The sequence below is a fragment of the Eretmochelys imbricata genome, chromosome 7 (assembly GCF_965152235.1).
Source record: "Eretmochelys imbricata isolate rEreImb1 chromosome 7, rEreImb1.hap1, whole genome shotgun sequence".
NCBI classification, from domain to species: Eukaryota; Metazoa; Chordata; order Testudines; family Cheloniidae; genus Eretmochelys; species Eretmochelys imbricata.
In genome coordinates this window covers 81,250,360-81,277,621 of record NC_135578.1, presented here as the reverse complement: position 1 = coordinate 81,277,621, position 27,262 = coordinate 81,250,360, and the positions used below count along the sequence as shown (strand labels likewise).

At 41.5% G+C, this 27,262-nt stretch overlaps 1 protein-coding gene across 1 annotated transcript in view; it reads right to left on the bottom strand.

Moving 5' to 3' along the window:
- Positions 1-1,239: 1,239 nt before the first annotated feature.
- MYPN (myopalladin) overlaps positions 1,240-27,262 on the bottom strand; it is a 90,384-nt gene continuing 64,361 nt past the window's right edge. Inside the window, exons 13-20 of the mRNA XM_077822842.1 lie at positions 21,465-21,686; positions 20,811-20,960; positions 19,252-19,331; positions 18,053-18,179; positions 16,336-16,543; positions 9,743-9,908; positions 5,630-5,763; positions 1,240-1,409 (exon numbers count right to left, since the gene is read on the bottom strand). Coding sequence (XP_077678968.1) covers positions 1,240-1,409; positions 5,630-5,763; positions 9,743-9,908; positions 16,336-16,543; positions 18,053-18,179; positions 19,252-19,331; positions 20,811-20,960; positions 21,465-21,686 — 1,257 coding nt within the window. The remainder of the gene's footprint in view (positions 1,410-5,629; positions 5,764-9,742; positions 9,909-16,335; positions 16,544-18,052; positions 18,180-19,251; positions 19,332-20,810; positions 20,961-21,464; positions 21,687-27,262) is intronic.

Genomic DNA, 27,262 nt, shown 5'->3' with positions numbered 1-27,262 from the left:
GTCCAAATCATGTGCAAGAAAGCATCAGATACATTCCTAACCTCTAACCATTGGGGTCAGAAGGGTGTCAATAAAATTATGTAAAAGAGAAATATACTGAAATTGTTTGTTTTAGTGCTGTTATTAAATATCCTTCGTTATCGTCCTCCTATAGCATTCCCTGGTTTACCTACCATTTATCAGGGTACAATACTTACTTTAGTTGTTTATACTAACCACTATGTTTCTTAAATATTATAACCTTCTTTGCATGTTGCAGATGGATTTTTCCCCTGTTTTAACAGTAGGAACTCTACCTGTGATTAAGTTTTCTAAATGATCCTGAAAGAAGTTTTAACTGCACCAGGCCACAGTTCCTCTTTAGTCAGTTTAGCAAATGAGCCATATGATGTGCTTTTTTTGTCTAGGCATGTCAAAAACTCGTGGAAAAAGAGACTTGAATTTAAAAACCATGAAGTTACAAGAACAGTATTCTGTGTGTTTAAAATCAGGGAGTCACTAAAACTGAAAAGGAACAAATATGAAACATACATGGAAATATACAGTAGTTTCAGCTGTGATCTCTACAGTATGTGCTTCATACAAAATAGGATGTTTAGTTTCATGTGTTAATTTTCTAAGCACATGCCTTATATCTTACTGTATGTTTCAAAACACCATGAGTACACACGGCATGGTATGTACATACATATATACACACACACACAAATATAAATGTATACTGTATATAGCTGTACCTCCATGAAATGCTATGTTTTATCTAGTATGATCACATACAAAAATTATGTTCCAACTTCTTTTCTTTTCCTTATGGAAATCCTTTTAGGATTACATTCAAGTCACATTCTTTACTCTCTATCACAGTGTCAGTCCTTTCATTGGCAGTATCCACTTAAAAACCACAAATCCTTAACTTTGCTTGTTACAGGAGCTTTAACTGAAGCATTAAAAATGGTGTTGATTTTTAAGTGCTCAAACTATGTCTCTTCACTCTGAGATTCTCAGAAAAAGACATAGCACTGAACTTTTTGCGCTACACTCTATACAATAATCATACTGGAGTAAAATACAAGCAGACATCTTGTACAATATGTAACTTGCAGCAGTTCCAGCAGCAGAACACTTACTAAAAACAAGTTGCTTGTAAACCTTGAGTCTCTTGGTTTGTACCTTCTCTCTCTCTCTTCTTTTTCCCCATAGTTCTAATATTTCTGCGGGTATAATTGGAACTGTAGGTTTTTAAAGTTCTTCACTTTCTACCACGCTCTGGGATGGGGATGAAAACAACTTTGGACTTTCAACAGCTGAAAAGGCAGAAAAAATGTCGAGCCCTTGACCAGTGAGGTTTGCATACCGGCTACCACTAGGTCGAAACTTTATTGGTAGTGGAATCTGTTGGTGCCATTGGGCTGAAGAAACAAAAACAGTGAAGAGAAAACATAATTCCAAGTCAAGTCCCACATTTATTTTAACATATATAAAAAGCCAATGGAAATTTTCACACCCGTTTGGAAAGTGCTGCTTTCCATGTTTCTAGACGGGAACCCCTCTCAAGTCCTTTTAAAAAAAACTATTACAATGTAGGGTCTGTTCCTTCAGATATCCTCAAGTACAGTGTTTTACAATGATGCAAAGTCCTGTTAGAGCCAATGGGTGAAATCCTGGCTCTACTGAATTCAATAGCAAAATTTCCATTGACTACAATAGGACCAGGATTTCACCTACTGAGCCTACTCATGGTTGTAAGCACTACAGTCAATAGTAAGAGTTTGTGGATCAGCAAATAGAGATAAACAAAACCAGAAATCTCCCTCAGCAGTGATTTCCCTCCCAGTCCCTATCCCCAAAACCCCCTCAAAAAATCAGGGAAAGATTTTTTTAATTATTTTTTATTTAAAAGATAAATAGTTCTGACTTTGGTCCATCTCTAATTTTCATTGCAGCTACTTTAGGGGACTGATTATGAACAAATTATCAATTTGTTAATCAAGTTATTATGCAAAATGAAAGGAAATATATTACTTTACATCATTAGAAATTTAGTTGCTAACAGTTAATTAGATTCAGTGATATTAAAATACAAATACAGCTTGTACTTGCACATTTAAAAGTAACATTGAACGTTTTTGAAGTTAATAGGAATACTAATAATACTTAGCTGTTCTATAACAATGTAGCTCTCACAGCCTCTTTCACCACCTTAATAAGACTCTACTTTTGTGCACAAAACCTCCAATTCTGCACGCAAATGTGACAAACATATTTCTACCAGAAATCATTTGTGTATCTTTGTGCTAATTGGATGCACAAATTCAGGAGTTGGTGTGCAGATTTGAAACCCATTTGGAAAAAGTGTCCTTTAAAAAGTAGATCCATCTTCTTAAATTTTGACATGTAGTTGATTCCGTAGCTGACAAATGCAATTTCATAATAGATCATTTCATATTCAAACATCATAGTGATATTTAGGGCATAACAGACAATTGGCAGATGTAATCAACACTGATCAATTAGAAAAACAAAGCAGCTAATCACTGGAAAGATGCTTGGGTCCACTGTAAGAGTATTTGTAAATAAATAAAAGAATAGTAAAATCAATAAAAAGATTTACAGGAAATTGGGGCAGAGTTATACAACAGGGGTTATTTCTGGGATAACTAGGAACACAGTAAATATTTAGGCTGCAGCATTGTAGTAGCTGGATGAGCAGTACTATGTGGGAGACCTGTAAATAAGGAACTAACTGTTACACAAGAGTAGAATCCTTTTTCCCTTTTCTGCACTGAACTTTAACTCTAGCCTTCTTTAAGATTCAGACGGTTTTGGATAAACAGCCTTTTCTTTCTCCCAGTCTCAAACAGGTTCCCCCTCTGGTGATACCCTTTATGTTGATTATACATATTTTTTTCTTTAAAATGTTTCTTCACTGAATTGGAGACACTGGAGCTGGAGAAGACTATTAACTACCAGAACCACCTGACACTGCAGAACTGTTCCCTTCTCTGTTAGTTCTAGCTCAGTTCTAAATGGCACAAATGATGAGGCTTCTGTCACTTCCCTTGGCAGATTTTCCAGAGTCTCTTAGAAAATGTTTTCTGACACTCAGTCCAAATTTTCGTATATCATTTCTCTTAATTGGACCACCTAAACAATTCCTTTCTGTTCTTGCGGTTTGCACTCTTTAGGTGTGTGCTATTCATATCTCCTTCAAAATATGGGATGCTTTAGATATATATTTATTTAATCTTTTTTAAATATGCCAATCTCTCTCTGGCTCCCTATGTCTATCATCAAGCATTAATGAAGTTTAAAATGCAATTCTCCATAAGGCCACTGAGTGGCGGAATCTGACAAGGATGTGGACTAATTCCATGGCACTGGCAGCCTGGCTTTTTTCTTTTTTTCCAGGTAAAGTAGCCTAGTAATTCCTTTTAAAATGTAGATTAAAAGGATTGAAAATTCTCAGCTTGTGACTAATGCTGCAGAAAAACGGCCTACAAAGTATATGTGAGCTATCTTATTACACAGCTTAGGCATTCAGGATAAACGTTTTTTAATTGCTTACTAGCTACAGATAATGGCTATGCTGTTGTTACAATGGCATTTACTTTCATCTAGGGGTTCATAGTTGCTGAATATCATAGTTTCAAACAGAGTGTTCTATGTCAGATGAACTGTGCATGGTGGCTCTATATGTTCTTGTGGAAGCATACAAAGTGGTTGATTAAATCAAATGAAATGCTCAGATACCTACTTGTAGAAAAGACTATTAGTGAACAGAACACATTCCTGAAAGAACAGAATTTGGACCTCCTCTTAAATGCAAGATTTTCTTTTCTAACAAGACAAACTGAATGAATTTGTTTTAAAAAGACATGGAGGAAAAGAACAGGGTGCTGGACTGGTAAAGAAGAACGGAGCCTTTTAGCATTAAGTCACTGGCTTCAACAGAGGACAGATTGATTTGATTGCCAAAGTTGTTCAGTGGCCTAATCAGTTTTTAGAGTAATTGCTATGGAGCTCTAGTGGTTGCATCCCTGCCATCTTCTACTGGACATTTTCATAAAGCCAAGACAGCCATTTTTTTAATACGGACTGAAACTCTGATAGAAAAATATACCAATTTATTCAGTTCCTTCCTTTGGCTTCTCAAATTGTTCTAGCCACAGAACTGCATAATTCTCACTTGCCTAAATGGAAAATTGACTAATAAAATCTGAGAGATGCTCAAGAGAGAATGAACATTGCTGCTTGACTCAATGATTTCATTGAATTATATATGCAGAAAGTAACCTTATGATTCCAAAACCTGTTTCTATGTGAAATTTCTCTCCATAAATGTATATCTTGGAAACCTCTAATGATTCTGCAGGTAATTGCTTATATCTGTGCTGATCGTGTCCCTCAATGAAGTCAGTGGAAACAGAGTGTATCCGATTTGTTCTTTTATCTCTGTATTGTTTACTGCACATCTTGCAATAAAAACTGCCAGGGAGTGGGGTCAGAGGCTTGTTCCGCTCCACCCACCTGGTGCTTCCCAGCCCCCAACTCATCATTCCACCCTCTTCTGGCACGTGCAGAGCCACACTGCCCAGGCATGACTTCACCATGCTGTTTCCGGGATTGGAACCCTGACCCTACGCAGCAGCCCCCTCTATGCAGCAGCACACCCAGTCCCCTCCTGGTCTTCTATGGCACCATCCTCGAGAGCCTCGAAACCGCCCAGGGGTGGCATCCGTCCCAGCTAGGATATCTCTGCCCGTGGTGGTGCCTGGTACAGCCGCCTTGGTTTCAGTGCCAGCAGGGCCCCTAGGAGTCCCTGGTACCTCCCCTGTCAAGCCCCTCCACCCCCTGTGCCACACCCCATGAGTCCCATCTCCCCCCACCTCAGTAACATCCCTTATAGAGCCCCTCCATGCTACACTCCACAGAGTCCCTCTCCGCAACTGGGCATTCATGGCCTGCCATACAATTTCCATACCCAGATGCGGCCCTCAGGTCAAAAAGTTTGCTCACCCCTGACCTGTGGGCTACATTGAGTCTGTCAGCTTATCCTGGTGTAAGAGGCAATGCTTAGCTTTGCTTCCTCAGGAGGAACTGTTTATTATTATTTATTTATATTATGGTAGTGCCTAGAGGCCCTATGAGAAAGCAGGGGCCCATTGTAACTAGGCACTGTGCAAAAACATAGCAAGACAAATCTCTGCTCCAAAGATTCTTATAGTCAAAATAAACAGGACAGAGGAAGTATTATCCCCATTTTACAGATGGGGGAACTGAGGAACAGACTGTTTAAGTGATTTGCCCAAGTCACACAAGCCATGGTAGCACTGGAAAGTGAACCCAGATCTCCTGAGTCTGGTGTACAGCTCCTGCTCTACCTCTCACCTGCAACCAAATTGTGATGCAAGAGTGCTAATATGACCATGCAGGATGTGTGTGGTTCTTACTTCTCTTTGTGGCCATATTAGGCTGCGGACATACTCTGACTCTATACTAAGAATGGGTCTATTCAATTCCCATCAATGTAAATAAAAAGATTTCAGCAAGAACTGCAAAGAGTACAATAAGAACCAAACCACGTAAGTTTTGCTTTGCTTTACTTAGTAGTCAATAGTAGGACACCTACCATATATATCAAGTCTAGCAGTGCATGAAACAATACCAGCTTCATTTTTCGCAGACAGAGTGTACCAACCAGCATCTATTTTCTTGGCAGGTTGAATCAAAAGGCAGACGTACCCCGTTGTGTCTTGATGCATGCTGGAAAAATAAGTGTACAGAATTAGTATTTCCCAAGTGTGCATCTGCTGTTTAGGTTTAGTATCACATAGATTAAATACATACTAAATCATAGTCTTAGAGTGCAGCTTTACTCTGAAGGCCTGTATAAAAGCAGCAACTTCATACTCAACGTATCTGCTCCTTGCATGTTCTTGGAGTCTGATCTGTTCATTCTAGTGATTCAAATATGTGTTTTCTCCTCTCAGCCCTGCAGAGCCATCACAACTAAGAGAGAGAGTGAGCTGGATTCTATTCTTTATTATGCATCAGCTACAGAATTGTTAGTAAGTTTCCAATTAGTTATACCTATGCAAACCCATTTAAAACAGTTGTAAAGTATTTATTTTTCTAATGCAGAAACTGGAGATGCAATATATGAAATGCCAGCAAAATTTTAATATTAATCCTGGAGGAGAACATTCATAAAGGTAGTAATTAGAGCTGGTTGGAAATTTTCATGTAAAATATTTTTCTGTTGGAAAATGCAGATTCATTAAAATTGAAATGTACCAGGGGAATTATTGATTTCAACAAAATCCAAGTGGAAACCTGCCTGGTTCCCTGCCAGCTTGCCCACCTCCCGAGGTCCTCAGCAGCTCACAAGGCAAGATGTCATAGAATGGGATGAGTTTGCTCTGGGGGCTGCTCTCCTCTCATCACCCTGGTGGTTTTCCTCCTTCCCCTCCCATCCTCTCCTATTATGAGCCCTGGAGTTTTCCTTCCCCCAGCAACAGCAGTGGCAGACAGGAAAAGCAAGGATAGGCAGCAATAACATATTCCCAAATGGGAATATTCAGTTTCTCAGGAAATTCTGAGAAATTCTGAGGTTCACAGTTTTGTTCTGATTCAGAATGAAACAAAATCTCAAACATTCTGAATTTCCCAGGTGATGGAAATTCCATCTTCTGGCCAGCTCTGGTAGGAACAGCTTTCCTAAAGGGTAACATTCACTGTTGTTCAGCTCCCCACTTAACTCACCCATATGGGCTATGCTGATGTACCAGGGACACAGCAGCTGTGGAGAAAGGGTCTCCTGGCCTCACGCAGGCCAACATAGAAGATAAGCTTGCTGGCAAGAGAGGGATGAGCCAGGGAAAAGGACTGACATTTTATGTTCATCCAGGCATCTTAACGCTGCACAGGTGGCACTGCAGGGCTCGGGTTGGATTTATGATAGGCTGAAATAGAAGCTGTGTAGGGCAGGCCTCATAGAGCAGTCCCACACTCTGGCCTTGGGCTGTGGTGGTGTATGTCACCTCCTTGCTGCACAACACACAGACTGGACGAATACTCAGACTTCCTGTCAATGTTGTGGATGTTGCAAAATTAATTAAAAATGAGGCAAGCCAGGACAGAGCTCCATCCTGTTTTTAACTACTTAGCAGACTAGCCAGCAGGGAGCCAATGACTCCATGTTGAACTTGGAGACTGTGAATCTAATTCAAACATTACATTGACTCACAGATTTACATAGGAGTAGGAATCCTGGCAAAGAAATCATAAAATATAATTAATTTCTAAGCTAAATAAAACCAAGGAAATATTTTATAGCAGATTTTCTTTATTCAGCTAGAAAGCAGTGATGTATTTGAGCCAAAATGCTGGATTCCAAACACTTCTGAGTTTTAGAAATGTGGACTGAAGTCTGTACCTGGGCTTGGGCCCAAATTTTGCAGTCAGTTCCTGTCTTTCACGTGCTAAACTAGAACTCTAGATCTGAAATTCAGGGCATTAAAAATAATTATCTGAATACTCTGGTATTGGGCCTATCTGTACTAAAAAGTGAATGCACGAAAAAATTATCTTGTCTGAGAGAAAATTAGCTGCTGTTGCCCACAAAAAAATACAAGGCTTCAACACCAGCATTTGTTACAAGCACAAGCCTATTTGCTGATGCTGATTTTATCTAATGGTGGATTTAATGTCTGACACAACCACTTTTATGCTCACTTCAAAAGAATTAATCAGATACTTAATGCAAATTTGCTTGTCACTGTATGAATAATGAACATTATTTTAAAATCTACGATATAAAATTGAACCTTTACTTTTCTGCACCCTTCAAACCTTGGGGAGATTAAAGTTTCTAGAATTTTACTGGCAAAAAAAGAAAAAGACAGTGCAATTGTGGGTTTCAGAGTTTCCATTTTAAGGAAGAGGAAAATAATTATTTTATCTACAGCACTGATGAGATCTCTGCTAGGAATCTTAGTATCAAAGATACTAACTACTTGGAAGAAATCCAAAGAGGGAACAATGTCAGTTAGAAGACTGGAGGGATTCCCCATGAGGAAAGATTAAAAAGTTAATTATGCTTAGCAATAACTAAGAGGGGACAGAACTGGCTGTGACTATGTGGAAGGTGTTTAATACCAAAGGCCAAATTCTGAAACAGTATTTCTGGGCCACAAAAATGGAAGCACATTAATGCTGCAGACTAGTAGTGTGTCTCTGTATTAAGGAAGGAGTATTCCTGTCCAGAGCAGGAATAAATCTGCACCAAGGGTTGGAGTGTGGATAGATGCCAGTTTGGGACCAAGGAGCTTCCTGACTGCTGGATCCTGCTCTGCTAATCCCTTCTATGGCAGGACCTACAGAACTCTCCTCCCTGAGTTCTGGGAGAGATCAAATCTGGGTAGCCAACTTCTGCCTCCTATCCTCCCACTTCTAGGTGCAGATTCTGGTGTCCTCCTCTGTGTACTAGCCAGCCAGCATTTAGGGAACATGAATGAAGAGACATTATTTAGGGTGGAAAGGGGCAGAATGTGTATATAACTGCAAGTAATGGGATGAAATAAATAAAAACTTGCTGAAAGGGAGATCTGTTAGGCTGTGGACTAGGGAAGGGGCGGAAGCCCCATCTCTTGGAATATTTAAAACTAGACTGGACAAGGCAGTGGCTATAATATACTGTACAGTACATTCCTATGTTGACAGCTGGGTGAGGAACTAGACAGGACCTATATGGTTTTCCATCTCTGACTTCTGTGATTATGATGAGTTTGACTTTCTTATTTATTATTTACACCTACAATGTATTGTATTACATTTTAGTCCACTATGTAAACTGAGCTGTAGCTCATTTGTGAATTTCATATTTTGCATAATAATTGCCTATACTCTTAAATCAAATATTTCCCTCTTATCCTAAAATGAGATATTGCTTTAAAAATCCCCTTAATAAAGGTCAGTATCATTTATGATTTTCCCCCAAATCTACCAGTAAAAAGGCAATTTGAAAGATCAAATGATCATTGCGATGATGGATCCCAGCAACACTTTACTCACAGCTCAGCCAGCTCATCTCTTTTAAGTTTAGTTTTAAAAGCTAAACTAACATAAATATAAAAGAGAAGCTCATCTTTAAATATAAAATTATATTGTTAAATTGGAAAGGTTATGGCATTGAAGTGCTGATGCCTATATTGGTAGGATGCACTGAGCAGCAAGCACATAGGAGGTGATGAAGAACTGAGAGGCAGCTGGGATGAAATTCATCCTGGTACAAAGGCGCAGTTCAAGGCACTTCTTAAACCCTTCAGGGATGGATTATGTATTGCCAGAAAGGCATATATGTGTTTCAAAACTGGCCCCATGTAGCAAAGGACTGTGCTGGGGTGAGTATGGGAAGGGGCAAAAGGATCTGTGGTGATAAAGTATAAGTACCATACTATGCAAGTGGCCCAAAAACACTATCACCTCTATTCTAGTCTATTGGCTGGAGCAGTGGCTGTGGGGTGTAGGGAGCTGTGCTGCACTTCTGCACTCTGATCCCAAATTAGGGAAGTGGATTTTATTCCCTTATCCTTCATACTAAAGACCAGTTCCTTAGGCTTTAAGTGGGTGAAATGAATTTCATCTAGAGAGAGGATAAAACCTGCTCTGACAACAAAACTTTTGTGCCAACAACCAGCCAAGGCTCAAGGGGACATTAACTGTGTGAATGACTGTACAATACCTCATCCTTTCTCTGTTTGCAGGGATGGTTTCATTGTCTTTCTTCCAGTAGAATATTGGTGGTGGCATTCCAATCACTCTGCCTTCTAATCTGACTGGGTGCCCTTCAGGCACACCACAATTCTGTAACTTCTCCAGGAATGCTGGGGCTCTTTTGACTTCCTTTGCTGGAAAGGAGGAGGAACAATTACTGTGCATCAATGACTTTATTCAGTCTTTTGCACTGAACCATGTGGAAACAATGCAAAATGATTCCTATGACATCTTAGGCCTTGTCTACACTACTAAGTTTTTTCTCCAAAAACTGCCTTTTGTTGACCAAACAGTGCGTGCCTACACATTGCAATGCGACTTTTGTTGGGAAAGATGCCCGGTTTTGGTGACTAAGTATCTCCACCCCAACCAAGAGACTTATGTCTTTTTCCTCTACATATTTCTCAACAAAGTGCCAGAGTATATAACATGCTTGATTTCATCGCTGTAATTGGCCACCAGGAGGTGTCCCACAATGCCCATCATGACCTTTCTGGTCAGCATTTTGAACTCCACTGCCCTGCAGCCAGGTAAATGACCATCTGCTCCTCCCCCTTAGAAGCCCCAGGAATTTTTGAAATTCCATTTCCTGCTGGTTTGGCGTGGAGAGATCTCATCGCATCTTCCCTGGTGACCTTTGCGGGTTATCGCACCAAACGCTCTCCCGCTTGGACCACCAGCTGTTAGATCTGATCTGTATCTGGGGAGAGGAGGCTGTGCAGTCCCAGCTGTGGTTGAGCCATAGGAATTGGGATACCAATTTCTCAAGGCTTATATGAAAAAGGCTATGATTAGGACACACTGCAGTGCAGAAAAAAGATAAAGGAGCTGAGGCAGGCGTACCATAAGGCAAGGGAGGCAAACTGTTGCTCCAGTGCTTCACCTAAGACCTGTCAGTTCTATAAGGAGCTGGACACTATCCTTGGTGGCGACCCCACCTCCATCGCCAAGAGCCCAGTGGATACTTCAGAGGGAATGGAGGTAGTGGAAAGAGGTCCTAACCTGGAGGAAGAAGTTATTGATGAAGAGGTGGAGTTAGACGAGGATGTGCAGCTCCCGGCGGGGTCGCCCGGTAGGGCAGGCAGCCAGGAACTGTTCCCCACTCCAGAGGTGTCTAGCCAGTCTCAGCAGTCACTCTCTGGGGAGCAAGAAGCAGGAGATGAGATGCCTGGTAAGTGGCTGTGGCTTGTGTGGTGCGGAGGGTGGGTTCAGGGTATAGAAATGTGGGAGGCCGGCTGCGTTTCTGTGAGCTGGACATTTCCCTGTGTAGCTAATTGGTATGGTAGAATAGTGCATTGATGCATGCCAAGATCTCACGGGAATCCTCCAGAGAGATCTCCAGGAAAGTTTCCTGGAGGTACTTGGTAATCTTCTGCCGAAGGTTTCTTCCCCCATTGTAGGAAACTTTCCTGTGCCATTCGGCAATCACTTCTGCAGGGACCAAAGTGGCAGACAGGCAAGCAGCATAGGGAGCAGGGCGGAAGCCACAAGCATGGAGCAGATGTACCCTTATTTCCCTGCTTACTCTTAGCAGTGAGATTTCTGGAAGAATGATCCCTGCCAGTGGAAAAGTGCGGGAGAATTTTAGAATTTTTTCCATAGAATGCTGCACCGCGACCCTTGCAGAGAGTGTGTGCTCTTTTCCCCATGTGGAGCTCCCCTTCATCCCCCCAACACTCACCATGCTTTGGCTGTTCGCAGATATGTGTGCCTGATTAGGGTCAGTGAGAAGGTGATTGTAATGTAGCAAAAGATGTATATAACTGAAAAGTTACAATGCTGTCCGTGAATTTAACTATCCCACTTCTGTGCATTGTCCCCTGTGCTTCACCAGATGTGGCTTTCAGGAACACCCCCCACCCCTCTGCTGAGCGTCTTCACCAGATAAGAAAGCACCCAAGACACAGAAAAGATGACATGCTCCAATGCAGAGAAAAGGGAATGCCAGGAGTTCTGGGAAGCCAAACAGTAAGACAGAAAAGAGAATCAGGAATTTGTTAAGGACGCTACAGAGCGGATGATTAAAGTAATGGAGGAGCAAAAGTAGATGCTGCAGTCCTTAATAGTGCTGCAGACTGAGAGATCTATGCTCGCCCACCCCTGCAACACATTCAGAACACTTTTCCATGCCCCACCCCCCAACTCCACCTGCACATTCCCTTCCACTTTCCGGGACTTCTTGGCTTCCCCTTCACTCCACCCCCTCGAACAACTTTCACAATGATAGCTGGATCTACACACAGCTGTGAAAGTCTGCCCTTCCCTGGTTCCTCTTTTCCCAGCAGGCATCTGTGTGTCTGTGTGTGCTGTTTCTTGTTCAATAAAAACAAAGTTTTTTATTGGTGAATCACCTTAATTTTTTTTCTACAAATTCAGATTGTAGGCACTACCAATACATGCACAGGCATTGTAATCATTGTCTCACAGGAATATAAGGCCCAAAATGACACAATTGCTTCCTAGGAAAACTAACACAGTGACAGAGATATACATTACTGGTGCTCATTGTCAAAGTGCTGCCTCAAACCCTCCCTGATTCTAATTGCCCCTCTCCGGGCTCTTGTGACAGCCTCAGTATCTGGCTGCTCAAAATCAGAGGCCAAGTGGTCTGCCTCAGCACTCCACCTCTGAGCAAACCTTTCACCCTTAGCTTCTCAGAGATTATGCAACGTATAGCATGCGGCTGTGACTATGGGAATGTTATCCTCATTAGGATCTAGTCTGCCATAAAGGCATCTCCAGCGCGCCTTTAATCTACCAAAGGCACATTCAACTGTCATCCAGCACCTACTCAGCCTGTTGTTGAACCGCTCCTTACTGCTGTCCAAGTGTCCTGTGTAAGGTTTCATGAGCCACGGCTGAAGGGTCTCCCAGGATCACTATGAGCATTTAACATCACAACAGGAAGTTCCCACTTGTAGCTTTCTGTACAGGCTGGTGTTCATGAAGATGCATGCACCTTTCCAGACCACTCCGCGTTGATGTCAATGAAACACCCACGGTGATCCACAAGCACCTGCAACACCATGGAGAATTAGCCCTTCCAATTGATGTACTCTGTCGCAAGGTGGTCTGGTGCCAAAATTGGAATATATGCGCCATCTGTCGCCCCTCCACAGTTAGAGAACCCCATTTCTGCAAAGCTGTGCACTATTTCATGCACCAGAGTCATGGTTCTTCGTAGCAGGATTCGATTTATTGCCTTGCACACTTGCATTAATGCAGCCCCAACGGTCGACTTCCCCGCTCCAAATTGATTCTCAGCTGACCGGTAGCAGTTTGGAGTTGCCAGCTTCCACACAGCAATTGCCACATGCTTCTCTGCCGAGGGGGCGGTTCTCATTCTGGTGTCTTGCACCACACACAGTTCCAGGAAAGTGGCTTTCCACATCTGAAAGTGCCATAGCCGCTACTCTTGAGACCATACCTGCATGATGATACGATCCCACCATTTAGTGCTTGTTTCCTGAGCCCAAAAGTGATGGTCTACCCTATGCAGCTGCTCTGTGAATGCCAAAAGCAATCTAAAGTTGCTCCTATTCATGTCATGCAGAATGTCGGGTGCCTGTGAGTCTTCTTCAGTTAGGAGCTTGACGATTAACTGCACTGCCATCTGCAATGTCTTCATGACAGTTAACAGAGAATAGGAGAGCAGTGCGGGATCCATCCCTTCTGACAAAGATGCTGGGGTGCACAGCAGAGAATGGCTGTTGCAAAAATGCCGTGAAATAAAGCCGGAAGTCGATGGAGTGCTGGGACACAAAGCAATGCATCACAGGTCATTTAGCCAGGTCTCAAGATGTGCCACGATCCGTTCTGCCTTCCCACAACACCTAGTAACAGAAGGTGTTGAGCTGGGCTGTGGAATAGGTACCCACAGTGCAATGCTCATACTGTTGACGATGGAGCCCCCAATGTGTATGCGATGTGCTGACAGAGGGAGCAAGTGAGAACATGAAATTCAGATTTTTATTATGACAGGTTTCAGAGTAGCAGCTATGTTAGTCTGTATCCGCAAAAAGAAAAGGAGTACTTGTGGCACCTTAGAGACTAACCAATTTATTTGAGCATAAGCTTTCGTGAGCTACAGCTCACTTCATCAGATGCATTCTGTAGAAAACACAGTGGGGAGATTTATATACACAGAGAACATGAAACAATGGGTGTTACCATACACACTGTAATGAGAATGATCAGGTAAGGTGAGCTATTACCAGCAGGAGAGCGGGGGGGGGGGAACCTTTTGTAGTGATAATCAAGGTGGGCCATTTCCAGCAGTTGACAAGAACGTCTGAGGAACAGTGGGGATGGGGTGGGGAATAAACATGGGAAAATAGTTTTACTTTGTGTAATAACCCATCCACTCCCAGTCTTTATTCAAGCCTAAATTAATTGTATCCAGTTTGCAAATTAATTCCAATTCAGCAGTCTCTCGGAGTCTGTTTTTGAAGTTTTTTTGTTGAAGAATTGCCACTTTTAGGTCTGTAATCGAGTGACCAAAGAGATTGAAGTGTTCTCCAACTGGTTTTTGAACGTTATAATTCTTGACGTCTGATTTGTGTCCATTGATTCTTTTACGTAGAGACTGTCCAGTTTGGCCAATGTACATGGCAGAGGGGCACTGCTGGCACATGATGGCATATATCACATTGGTAGATGTGCAGGTGAATGAGCCTCTGATAGTGTGGCTGATGTGATTAGGCCCTATGATGGTGTCCCCTGAATAGATATGTGGACACAATTGGCAACGGGCTTTGTTGCAAGGATAGGTTCCTGGGTTAGTGGTTCTGTTGTGTGGTGTGTGGATGCTGGTGAGTATTTGCTTCAGGTTGGGGGGCTGTCTGTAAGCAAGGACTGGCCCATCTCCCAAGATCTGTGAGAGTGATGGGTTGTCCTTCAGGATAGGTTGTAGATCCTTGATGATGCGTTGGAGAGGTTTTAGTTGCGGGCTGAAGGTGATAGCTAATGGCGTTCTGTTATTTTCTTTGTTGGGCCTGTCCTGTAGTAGGTAACTTCTGGATACTCTTCTGGCTCTGTCAATCTGTTTCTTCACTTCAGCAGGTGGGTATTGTTGTTGTAAGAACGCTTGATAGAGATCTTGTAGGTGTTTGTCTCTGTCTGAGGGGTTGGAGCAAATGTGGTTATATCGTAGGGCTTGCCTGAAGACAATGGATCGTGTGGTGTGGTCTGGATGAAAGCTGGAGGCATGTAGGTAGGAATAGCGGTCAGTAGGTTTCCCGTATAGGGTGGTGTTTATGTGACCATCGCTTATTATCACCGTAGTGTCCAGGAAGTGGATCTCTTGTGTGGACTGGTCCGGGCTGAGGTTGACAGTGGGATGGAAATTGTTGAAATCATGGTGGAATTCTTCAAGGGCTTCTTTTCCATGGATCCAGATGATGAAGATGTCATCAGTGTAGCACAAGTAGAGTAGGGGCATTAGGGGACGAGAGCTGAGGAAGCATTGTTCTAAGTCAGCCATAAAAATGTTGGCATACTGTGGGGCCATGCGGGTACCCATAGCAATGCCGCTGATTTGAAGGTATACATTGTCCCCAAATGTGAAATAGTTGTGGGTGAGGACAAAGTCACAAAGTTCAGCCACCAGGTTTGTCGTGATGTTATCGGGGATACTGTTCCTGACGGCTTGTAGTCCATCTTTACGTGGAATGTTGGTGTAGAGGGCTTCTACATCCATAGTGGCCAGGATGGTGTTTTAAGGAAGATCACCGATGGATTGTAGTTTCCTCAGGAAGTCAGTGGTGTCTTGAAGATAGCTGGGAGTGCTGGTAGTATAGGGCCTAAGGAGGGAGTCTACATGTTGACTTTCGGGTGTTGACATCACTTTTGTTGACAAAAATTGGTTGTGTAGACACGGCCTTAACAGGTTGTGATTTTATTTTCTAATGAAAGATTACCAACCTGTTTAAGATCCAAGATCCTTAAGGGAATGTACTGAAAATCATATAAAGAACTGATTTTTTTCTATAGATGAATGTATATATGGGGTCCAAACATGCTACCATTGCAGGAAATGAGTGCTGGAGATGTGGATTTCAACAGCACTTTTACCATGGCTGCTCAGGTTTCATCAGGCTTATTAAATAAAATGAGTAGCATTCAGCATTTTTACATTTAAATATTTTTTTAAACTAATAAAACTGTAACTGTGACATGGTAGGGAGGCCATAGAGTATTTTTAAAACCCAAGACTATGTCTTTCCTGGGGAAGAGATCGAGAACAGCAATGTATGAAGGCAGGGACTGAAAAAGAAAAAGATTATGGATGAATAGGCAGGGGTTTGCACATAGATACTGTATAGGCTCATCACAGCCCTGAAGGAACAACTGGAATACCTCTACAAAGGAAGCACTGGATTTGATTCTCTTCTTTATATCAGTTTTACACTAGTGTAATTCCACTGACTGCAATGGAGTTACTTTTGACGTACAGTGGCGTGAGAGGAGACTCAGTCTCAATACATACAAAGTAATAGATACAAGTAATTACAGTATCATACTGTACATAGTCTTTTGTTAAAACCTTTCAGTAAGTCTTACCTACAACACTGAGCTCCAGGCTAAATGAATTTTGTCCTGTTTTGTTGGTTGCAATGCAAGTATAAGTTCCAGCATCATTTTGTGTGAGAGGATCAATAAGCAAAGAGTGAACACCAGTCTCTCTGACCAACATCTTGTGAGTGCTATCTGGTAATACAGGTTTGCCATTCAGAAGCCACATCAGGTCTGGAGTTGGTAACCCACTCACCTAACAGACAATGAAACAGCTAAAGCGAAGTGACAGACTGACACACAAATTCAACAACCCAATAAATTAACTATCTTAAGATAACATATGAATGATGTACATGAGAATGTAGAATAGAAAGTGAGGCCGGAGATAGAACTGCTAACTGCTGTTGGTGATTATTTCCAGGAAAAAAATTTGTTCCACAAATAAGATTTATAAAAGGCAAAATGTTAGTATTCTGCTTGTTTTCAGATTGTGATTGGCTGAAACCAAAACACTAGATCCGAACTTTTGTAGAATTTAATCGGGATGAAATCAACTGGGTTCTACAGAACTCACTTGAAACACATAGAATTTAATAATACAGAATGAGGTATTTCTGTAGAAGGCTTAAATCAACACACAATAGAATTTTGTCAGTTAATATGATTATTTTATACCTCAATTACATTCTATAGGATTGTTCCATTAGAGATAGGTGCTCACTCAGGGTCAAAAGCTTCCCTTCAATGGAGAGAGGCAAATGTCCAAATTCCACAAATTGGAGAAGGGAAATGGAACCTACCTGGCGTGGAGATTACTTTTCTCCAATCTTGTGAAATCTCCACTTTGCTTTTAGGTCCCCACAAGCACTGGTAGGAGAGCAGTGGTAGAGAGTAACCAGCCACTGTGGCATGCTCACCTACTAAACTCTGAATTATTCCTAAGGAAAATTCACTCAAAATGGGCTATAACTTCCACTCTGTCTTCTACTCCTTTCAGGGCTAGGGAAGAGCTACTTGCATGGCAATGGGACTCGTGTCAGCAGTGTGTGTGTGTGTGTGTGTGTGTGTGTGTGTACACATCCTCAGATCTGGAATGGTGGAGGCTATGAATTGCTTAAAAGTCCCTGGGTTCTGCACAAATGCTATACCACTGCTTAGCTCATTTGGGCAGACACTGATCACTGTGACCCACAACTCCTCAGAGTTGGGAGCATGGGTCAGTAGGTTGGGAGTTTTTCTTCTCTGTGCCCTTGAGAGAAAGAGGGAATGATCGAGGCTCTGTTGCATTTTTCTAAAAATATTAGTCTTCTTACTATCAATAAAATACAGTATGAACCTTGGAATGAACAGCATACAGTATCTTCAATCATTTCTGCCCCACTTTTATAGCTATATGGGGGTGTGTTCAAGCACCTGTTTACAGGATGACTCAATGACTCAGCAGAGGAGCCCTACATCTCTATGGAAGTTCCTTCAGTTTGCCACTCTGCTAAAAGGCTGTTAGAAACTAAGCCACATAAATTGTATGAACTCTGTTGTAAATGAGCCTTCTAGTTTTGGTGAAATTTATACAGCGTTTTTCATTCCATTTGGCATGTGCTACGTAGAAAACACCTGAAGCTCAGACAGAGTGGTAGTAAGAAATGAGAGAACAAACACAAGAAAGGCATTAAATATTAGAAGAAAGTATTGAAGAACGCCTATTAAAGAAGACAGCTTCCAGTATGTATACAGAGAGAGTAAGAGTGAGCCATGAAAATACCTTACAGTCCAGTCTACAAAGTCGCCCCTCATGAGCTACCATGTCTCCAGGTGCCTGCAAAAAATATGGCCGGAAAAAGCGTTCTTGTAGTGGTTCTTTATCTCCTTCTTGCACACGGGACCTTGCTCTGCAATACAAAACTGCAGTATGTGCTTGGAAGAAATATAAATTATTTTCCTAAAATTTGGTATGGGGCTCAAACTGTAGAAAATGATCAACAGATATTTAGGTCCAAAAAGTAATGACCAGAACAGGTGTACAAAGAAAAGCATTAAGTACAATATAATGAGTGCATATTTTAGATTTGTTAGGATTATCAAATGAACTTTTAATTTAGTAAGTAAAACTGGATTCCTAAGTCATTCCATATTTTTCTGGCAGAATTTATTTTTATTATTCCATCCATTTCCACTAACTCCATTGCAATTGTGATTAACTAACTGTAATAATAATACTTTGTATTTAATTAGTACCTTCCACCTGATGATATCAAACACTGTATTGACATTCGTGAATTAAAGCCCACAACTAGGGAGATAGGGAAGCATTATTATCCTCATTTTACAGATGTGGAGAGTGAGATACAGACGGTGGGACTGAAGCCAAATTTTAAAAAATGACCAGTGATGTTGAGTGTCCAAATTGAGACACATTAAAGGGGCTTGATTTTCAGAAGGTGGGTGCTCAGCAGTTTCTGAAAATCAAGTCACTTTAGGGTGCCTCCAGTCTGGCACCCAAATTCACTGGTAACATTTGAAAACCTTGACCTGAGTGATTTGAACGCATTAACACAGGAAGTCCATGGCAGGAGCAGGAATGGAACTTGGATCCTCTGGGTGAAATCTTGCTCCCATTGAAGACAGTGGGAGTTTTGCCTTTGACTTCAATGGAGCCAGGATTTCACTCACCAACTCAAAGTTCTGTGCTTTTGGTCACAGACCATCCTTCCTCAATTAATCTGCTAAGTGCAAACCCTCTAGAAACTAAATTACACCAAAATATCAATGAAGGATCAAAAGATGAGCAGATAATGTTGGGACAGATAGCAAATTTTAACCATGCCCATAAAATTCTATGGCTCTGGACCAATCAGCACCAAGAAATTCAAGTAAATCACTCAACCTGAAAAATATTCTGGGTCAAAATGGCAACCTCAGTAAAGCAAAACTGTATGATTCTGGTATTGTACTTCATCTTACCTATGAGACTGAGTAGTTGTTAATCGGCCACGCATGGGAACAGTCTGAACCATCAAGTGGCCAGAACAACTGATTCTTCCCTAAAAAACAATGGAAATAGAATCAATTGTCAGTTAACTACTCGTTCAATTCTTCATTACAAGTGTTTGATCCTCTACAGTACATTACAGAACTAATATATTTTAAACTGTGAATGTACTACAGGGCTTTTATATAATATCTTTAATAAAACAGTATTACTTAAGTACTGGGAAGTGCCACAAAACAATTTGCAATTTCACATCTTTCAAAGTATATTAACATTTAAGGGTCCAAGTTCATCTCCTGTGTAGCTCTACTGGAACAGGGTAAATCTATTGAAATCAAATCCATACAAGTCAATGAAATAAAGGAAAGATCATACAAGCCTAGAATTACACCAGGGATGAATTTGGCCCACTATATATAAATTATAGCAGTTCTATCTTTATAGAGTAAAACACAAACAAAGGAACCCACCAACTGTGTGACTAACCTCATCCTCACCAGACATTTGTCAATCAAAGAACATGTATTTGACAACACAACTGTTGTCCACACATAGAACTCTACTCTGCTTTGCTAGACCCACCATAGGTTCAACCCGTTTTACGCCAGTTTTCAGAGTAGCAGCCGTGTTAGTCTGTATCCACAAAAAGAAAAGGAGTACTTGTGGCACCTTAGAGACTAACAAATTTATTTGAGCATAAGCTTTCATGAGCTGTAGCTCAAATAAATTTGTTAGTCTCTAAGGTGCCACAAGTACTTTTACACCAGTGTAATTCAATTGACTTCAATATCATTCCACGAACACAAAACTGCAGTAACAGAGTGGAGAATCAAGCTGTTGTCAACTATCATGTTACTTTAAGCAAATGCACCATAGCAAATGCACCATAACAACTTAATCTATCTGGTTTGGGGACTATATAATCAAAAATATTTATAGTAAAACTATAATAGTGAAACTTGCTAAGAATAGATGGGAAATTTTGAGCAAAACAAAGGTAACGTTTTAGATTTACAATTTTTAAACAGGTCACCATGCAAACCTCATTATGCACTGATCTGTGGTCAATTTACAGCAGTTGTTAAAAAAGAAAACAAAATATTAGAATGTATAAAGAATGGAACAAAAACTAATACTGAAAATATTATAATGGCATTTATATAAATATTGCTCCCACCTGAAATATTGCATCCATTTCCTATCTCCTTGTCTCAAAAAAGATATAGCAGAAATAGAAGATATTTGGAATGGGTGACCAAAAATGATTAGAGGCACAGACACGTTCATACAAAGGGAAACTGATTGTGACCGTTTAATTCAGAGAGGAAATGAGTAAGAGCATAGGCAAGTTTTCCATAACTGTCTACTACGTGGCTGCTTCTACGCATCTGGTTCTAGCCATTGTCACAAACAGATTGCTGGACTAAATGAACCACTGGTCTCATCCGGTATGGCAATTCTTATGTTCCTAATTACTTATCTTTATAAGCTGGAAAAAAAACACTCATTTGGAAAGAAAAAATTCCCTTACTTGAGGATTTGCCGCCATTATTGTATAGTTTCCATCATCATCATTAGTAGTAGCTTCAATGTGTAGAGAACATGTTCCATCTCCCTCTCTCTTCATTTTGCAATGTTCATTTTTCTTTGAAATCTGCTTGCCATCCTTGAACCAATATACCTGAAAGTGATCATAAAGAAAAACAGCTATTTACATTTGTTTTGCAGTTGAATAGTGACAAGGCAATCTGCAGATAAGAGTAAAATGTGTTTGCTGAACATTTGCTACCGCACATTTAAAATAAACGACTGAATGTTTCAGTATTGGGGTAATGTAAGTTAACATTACAGAACTGTTATCTTGGCTGTATGAGTATGTGCACTGCTAGACATCTCATCAAATCAGCCCACGTATATGAGACTGAATCAGACCATAATATTTTTGTCAAGTTTTGTTTTCCTTTGATCAAAAGAGATCTGGAGATCAGTCCATACAGATCACTTAGGGCTGACTTTCACTAAGTAGTAGTGGGGAGATGTTGCTATATTAACTGCTTTACTGATTACTTTGAGAACTACCTATGCAGAACAACAGTCTTGGGAGTGAGGGTCTGCAGAAGTGATATACTGGAATTAATGGTAAGTACCCTTTATTTCTGTCCATCTGACTATAAGCATCACCTACCTTGGGTATGGGTATTCCAACAATTTTGCAGGTGAATGTAATAGGAGATCCTTCCATGACCCGAAAATGCTTGAGTCTCTTGTCAAAGATGGGTGCTATGCACTTGCCCATAGGTATTTCATCATGTTGGATTTCATCATCTGATTCATCCACTGGGGTGCGTTCCAGGCGAAACTCTATTTCATTCATCAACCTCTGTTCAAAGCTTGAAATCTTGTATTCCTGCAGAATTATATTGGCAGTGATCTGAAGAACACTATTACACTCAAAGGTATTTCCAGTCACTTGTTGTCTTAAACCAAATGTCATCTAAAAGACCTGAAAAGCTAAAAAACCCTAACCCCAACAGTAGGTGAACTGGTGCATTGTGCATTGTGCAGCAGTATACACCAATATGTGCACCCACAGGCTCTTATTGTAACTTCGGTGTGTATGTTTCATGAAAATGAGACTAAGACTGAGATTTGTCAAAGGGAGTTGCACCTCTTCAATGGGAGCTGTGCACATAACTCCTTTAGGCCTCTCTCGAGAATGTGGCACACTGAAAGAGTAGACTGCGATTTTCAAGGGTGTTTTCCAGAACTAATAGCCTGCTAAATATACAAAGTACTGCCTTTTTGTGTAATAATTTAATTCATATTTAAATAAACGAAAGTATAGCTGCCAAAAGACAAAGATATCAAGATTAAAAAATATGAAACATTTTCGGGTTTACTTACCTTACTGCCAAAATCTTGACCAGTGGAATTACTTTGGATTTGCACTGGTGTAACTGAGAGCACAATCTGGCCCATGATGTAAAAATGTAAGTTTGAAACTGGTCTTTAGATGATAAAATGTATGGTGCAACAGTGACCATTCCAGTGTGAACAACCAGTTATAATCTGTTTGAATCATTAAGGGCCTGATCCAAAGCCACTGAAATCAATGGAAAGACTCACAAATTGCTCAGCTGCACCTTCCTCTCAATGCCAATGAGAAGTCTATCCAAAACTTCTCTTATTATGAGATCTGTACATACAGTGTCAGCCTCCTCTCTATTTGACACAAAGATATGTCTCCTACTCAGTGGCGGATTAATGATTTTGCCGCCCCCATATGAACTTGTGAACCATACTAACTGATACAACAAAGGAATCTATTTTGTGCATTTTTGCTATCATTTGATTTTCTCTTTCTTTCTTTTGTATAGCATTTATTTTTAACTGAGAACCGCTTAATTTCTTCCTTCCGGTCATATTATTAACACTTAGGATTGTCGCAAGTATGTTTACTAAATGGCGTCGTGCTGTCATGGGTGGTTTTAATACGCGCTATGATTGGTAGAATCGCGGCATCACTGATGCTTCAGTTTGGTGGGCAGTTACAATATGAACAAACAACGATACAGGCATCCGACAGCCAGTGGGCGTGTGCAAAAATGCCTCGATTACAAAAATGCTGCTATTATAAATTTGCCGCCCCTGCAAATTTGTCGGCCTAGGCGAAAATACACCATTGCTCCTGCTTCTGTTGAAGTCCATAGTAGTTTTTGCCATTGATTTCACTGGGAATAGATTCTGTCCTTATCCTATTTCTGACGCAGATGTGTGTCATCAAAACTGAGTTTTAACTGCCTGCAAACAGGGACTGGAACTGTGATAAAATACAGGCTGCTTTGATCTAAGAATATTCAGTAAGGAAAGGTTCCAAGACCCTAAGAGACATATTTCAGAAATTAAGTATTTCTGAAAAGATAGTGATGATTTTTCTTTATTCAGGATAATAATACTTGAATTTCTAAAGCATCTTCCCTCTAAAGATTTACAAATATTTATGAATCAACCCTCTTAACACCCCACATGACTTACGTTAATACCCTCATGTGCAAGATAAGCAAAGATCGCCTGTCAGATAAGAAGTGCAGCACAGTTCCTTTTACTCAACTAGAAGGACTCTCCTTTTTGTGGTCGTTAAAAGTTGCTACCTACAGACCGTAGGCTCCTTCTCCACTGCCCAGCCCTCCTTGTACCACAGGAACTGCCTTACTAGGCTAGTTATAGATTTCCCTGTGTAAGGGAATCCCTGGCTGGCATAGATCTGGCTCATCACTCCCCTGTCCTAACAACCCAGTGTAGGGGGCATGGTGGGGATATGAGGGTGTGTGGCTGAGGAGGGATACTGTACATTCTGATGCCCTAAGATACAGTTACCAGCCCGTGCACACTACAGCCTTCAGACTTCTCTAACTTCTGTGGGATGCTGAACTGGCTAACCCAGAATGGGAGTTGAGGGAGCAGAAAGGTTGGGGAAACACATTTTTGTCTCCCTCCCCTGCAGTGAACACCACACAGCCAGATCAGAGTTCCTGAGCCCACAAGTCTGTGGTATTGTGCAAGATGGTGTTACCTGCTGTAATGGTTGGTTAAGATTTACCCTATGGCTCACCACCATCTGGCAAGCTGAATACAACATTGCTCGCAAAAAGAAAAGGAGTACTTGTGGCACCTTAGAGACTAACCAATTTATTTGAGCATAAGCTTTTGTGAGCTACAGCTCACTTCATCGGATGCATGCAGAATACAGACTAACACGGCTGTTACTCTACATCCTGACTGAATTTCATCTTGTTTAGTTTTTTCTTTCACAAAGCGTGTCTTAGCACATCACTTTATATGACAGGCGAAATTCTAATCTGTTACACTAGCATAAATCAGGAGTTACTCTGATTTCAGATTTACCAAGTTTATCATGTTTTCCAGCAGACTACAGGTCTTGGCCTTTGTACATGTCTACGGGGAAGTTAAGCAATCAATTGTTTTTTCTGGTGTTGGAAACAGGACTGTGTGGGGGCAGATTCCATATGAAATCAGAGAGTGATTTGTGTATTTTAAGAAATAACCTTGGCATTAAAATGCTTCATAGTCATCTCCCTTTTTCCTGGAGTTACTCATAAATTAAATCATCCAAATTCAGATACACCAGTTTCTCTCATAAGCTGTGATTCTAAGCAGATATTTCTCTTTTTTTCCATGTCCACACTTTTCTGATATCTCATTTCATTCTTCTTAGATTTGAAATTTGCTGTGAGAACTTCTAAGGGCTTCTTTGGAATTCTTCAGGTAGCTCCTGAGAGCAGAGAGCAAACACTTGTGCAGACTCCCCCCACCATCTCCCAAGACCTGAAGACATTATTACTAGTTTCTCTAAGGCCCCACAGGATGGCCACTGATGCATCTCCAGAATATAGGACATTCTCTCGGTTCTCCCCACCCCGACCTACGTGACCTCTCCACCCTTGCCAGCATGACCTCTCACAAATTGCACAGAGGATGCCATTGTTCAGAGTGTACTGCCCCACCCTAGCCAGCGTGACCTCACACACACGGTGCATGTGAGGTCATGCCAGTGGGGGCAGAGGGGTGTTCTCTGGAAAATGGCATCCTTCGTGTATGATACCAGACAAAACCATGTCTAGTTGTTTATTAGTATCAGACAGGCACAAACCATATGAAAACAGGACTGTCTGGTTTCAAACTGGACAAATAGCTTGTCTACCACCAGAACAGAATTTTTTTCTTGGTCTTGACATCCTGTATTTCCTTTGAGAGACAAGGTGGGTGAGGTCATGTCTTTTATTGGACCTGCTTCTGTTGGTCACAGAGACAAGCTTTTGAGCCACACAGAGCTCTTCTTCAGGTCTGGGGAAAGTATTCAGAGTGTCACAGGTAAATACAAGGTGGAACAGATTGTTTGTTTAGCATAAGTAAACATATTTCAAGGGATCATGATCATATACCTATCACACACTTTACTTTCCCCACAAATGATACAATTGTGTCCTGACATTGAGGTTTGTTACAGCATAACTTTAAAGTAGGAAGGCACATACTTCAGAGTATTTGGCTAGATTTATAGAAACATTGGGAAACATTTTCTCTTCCTTTTCCTTTTATTTTGCTCAAGGGATATTGATTTTTTGACTTATGGCTTATGATCAGAAACTAGCACAATATGTTGCTTCGTAACATGCTGTTAGGAAGAAATCTATCTACAGTAGCATCTCAGAGTTACGAACACCTTGGGAATGGAGGTTGTTAGTAACTCTGAAATGTTCTCAACTCTGAACAAAACGTTATGGTTGTTCTTTCAAAAGTTTACGACTGAACACTGACTTAAAGCAGCTTTGAAACTTTACTATGCAGAAGAAAAAATGCTGCTTTCCCCCCTTTTTTTAGTTGTTTACATTTAACACACTATTGCAGTGGTTTTCAAACTTTTTTTCTGGTGATCCAGTTGAAGAAAATTGTTGAAGCCTGCGACCCAACGGAGCTGGGAAGAGGGGTTTGGGGTATGGTAGGGGCTCAGGGCTGGGGCAGGGGGCTGGAGTGTGGGAGAGGTTCAGGGCTGTGGGCTGGGGGTGCAAACTCTGGGGTGAGGGGTTTGGGGTGCAGACAGGGGCTCTGGGTTTGAGGGGGGCTCAGGGCAGGGGATTGGGGCACGGGGTTGGGGCACAGGCTTACCTCGAGCGGCTCCCAGTCAGCGGCACAGCAGGGGTGCAGAGGCAGGCTTCCTGCCTGTCCAGGCACCGCGGACCGCACTGTGACCCAGAAGCAGTCAGCAGGAGGTCCAGCTCCTAGGCGGAGGTACATAAGCGACTTCGCGCAGCTCTTGCCCGCAGGCACCCCACCCCCCCCAGCTCCCATTGGCCAGGAACTGGCCAATGGGAGTGTGGAGCTGGTGCTCGGGCCCTTACGTGGAGCCCTGCGGCCCCCCCACCTAAGAGCCAGACTTGCTGCTGGCCACTTCTGGGGCACAGCATGGTGTCAGAACAGGTAGGCACTAGCGTACAGGTGGGCACTTTTAATGGCCTGGTCAGCGGTGCTGACCAGAGTTGTCGCAACCCAGTGCCTTACATTCCACGACCCAGTACTGGGTCGCGACCAACCCACAGTTTGAAAACCACTGCCCTATTGTACTGTATTTGCTGGTTTTGGTTGTCTCTGATGTTGCCTGATTGCATACTTCTGGTTCCAAATGAGATGTGTGGTTGACTGTTCAGTTCGTAACTTTGAGGTTCTACTGTATCTCAAGTACTTATATAGTCCCCATTTATCATAGTATCTGAGCAGCTGACAATCACTTTTTACTGCATTTACCCTCACAACACCTCAGAGAGGTAGGAAAGTACTGTTTTTCCCATTTTACAGATACTAAGTGACTTGTCCAACATCATATGGGAAGTCTGTGGTGGAGCAAGTCATTGAATCTAGGTCTCCCATGTCCCAGACTAGTATGTTAAGCACTTTTCCATTCCTTCCTTGGAATGTTGAAAGAATAACCCATCAAATAAGTATCTTGATCTGAACAGGATACATTGTATTAGGGAGACTTCTGATCTATGTTGATCATTTACTTTCCAGGCATGGCTTCCCCAAGTACCATACCTGTCAAATCAAACTATACTGGAGGTTTAGTTCCAGTTACACCTTAATATCAGGGATCTTTTCCTGCATCCATTATCTCACCTTTAAACTGTGGTTGCAGATTAACAATTGTGAAGTTGTCTGTGAGTTACTAAACAAAAATGTTGTTTTTTGTATATTTAGGACATCAGAAAATCTCTTCCAACAGCTTTTATCTCTCAGCAGTGCCCTGGCTACACTGTTTTGTAAAGTGTCATGTGCATTTGTGTAGCTACAGGGCTCGGAGGAAAAATAGGGTGATTGAACAGGTGATTAGGTAGAGGATATGGGATCAGAAGTAAGGTACAGTAAATCCATGAACAATTTGGAGAATTCAAGAAGGCAACTTTTAGC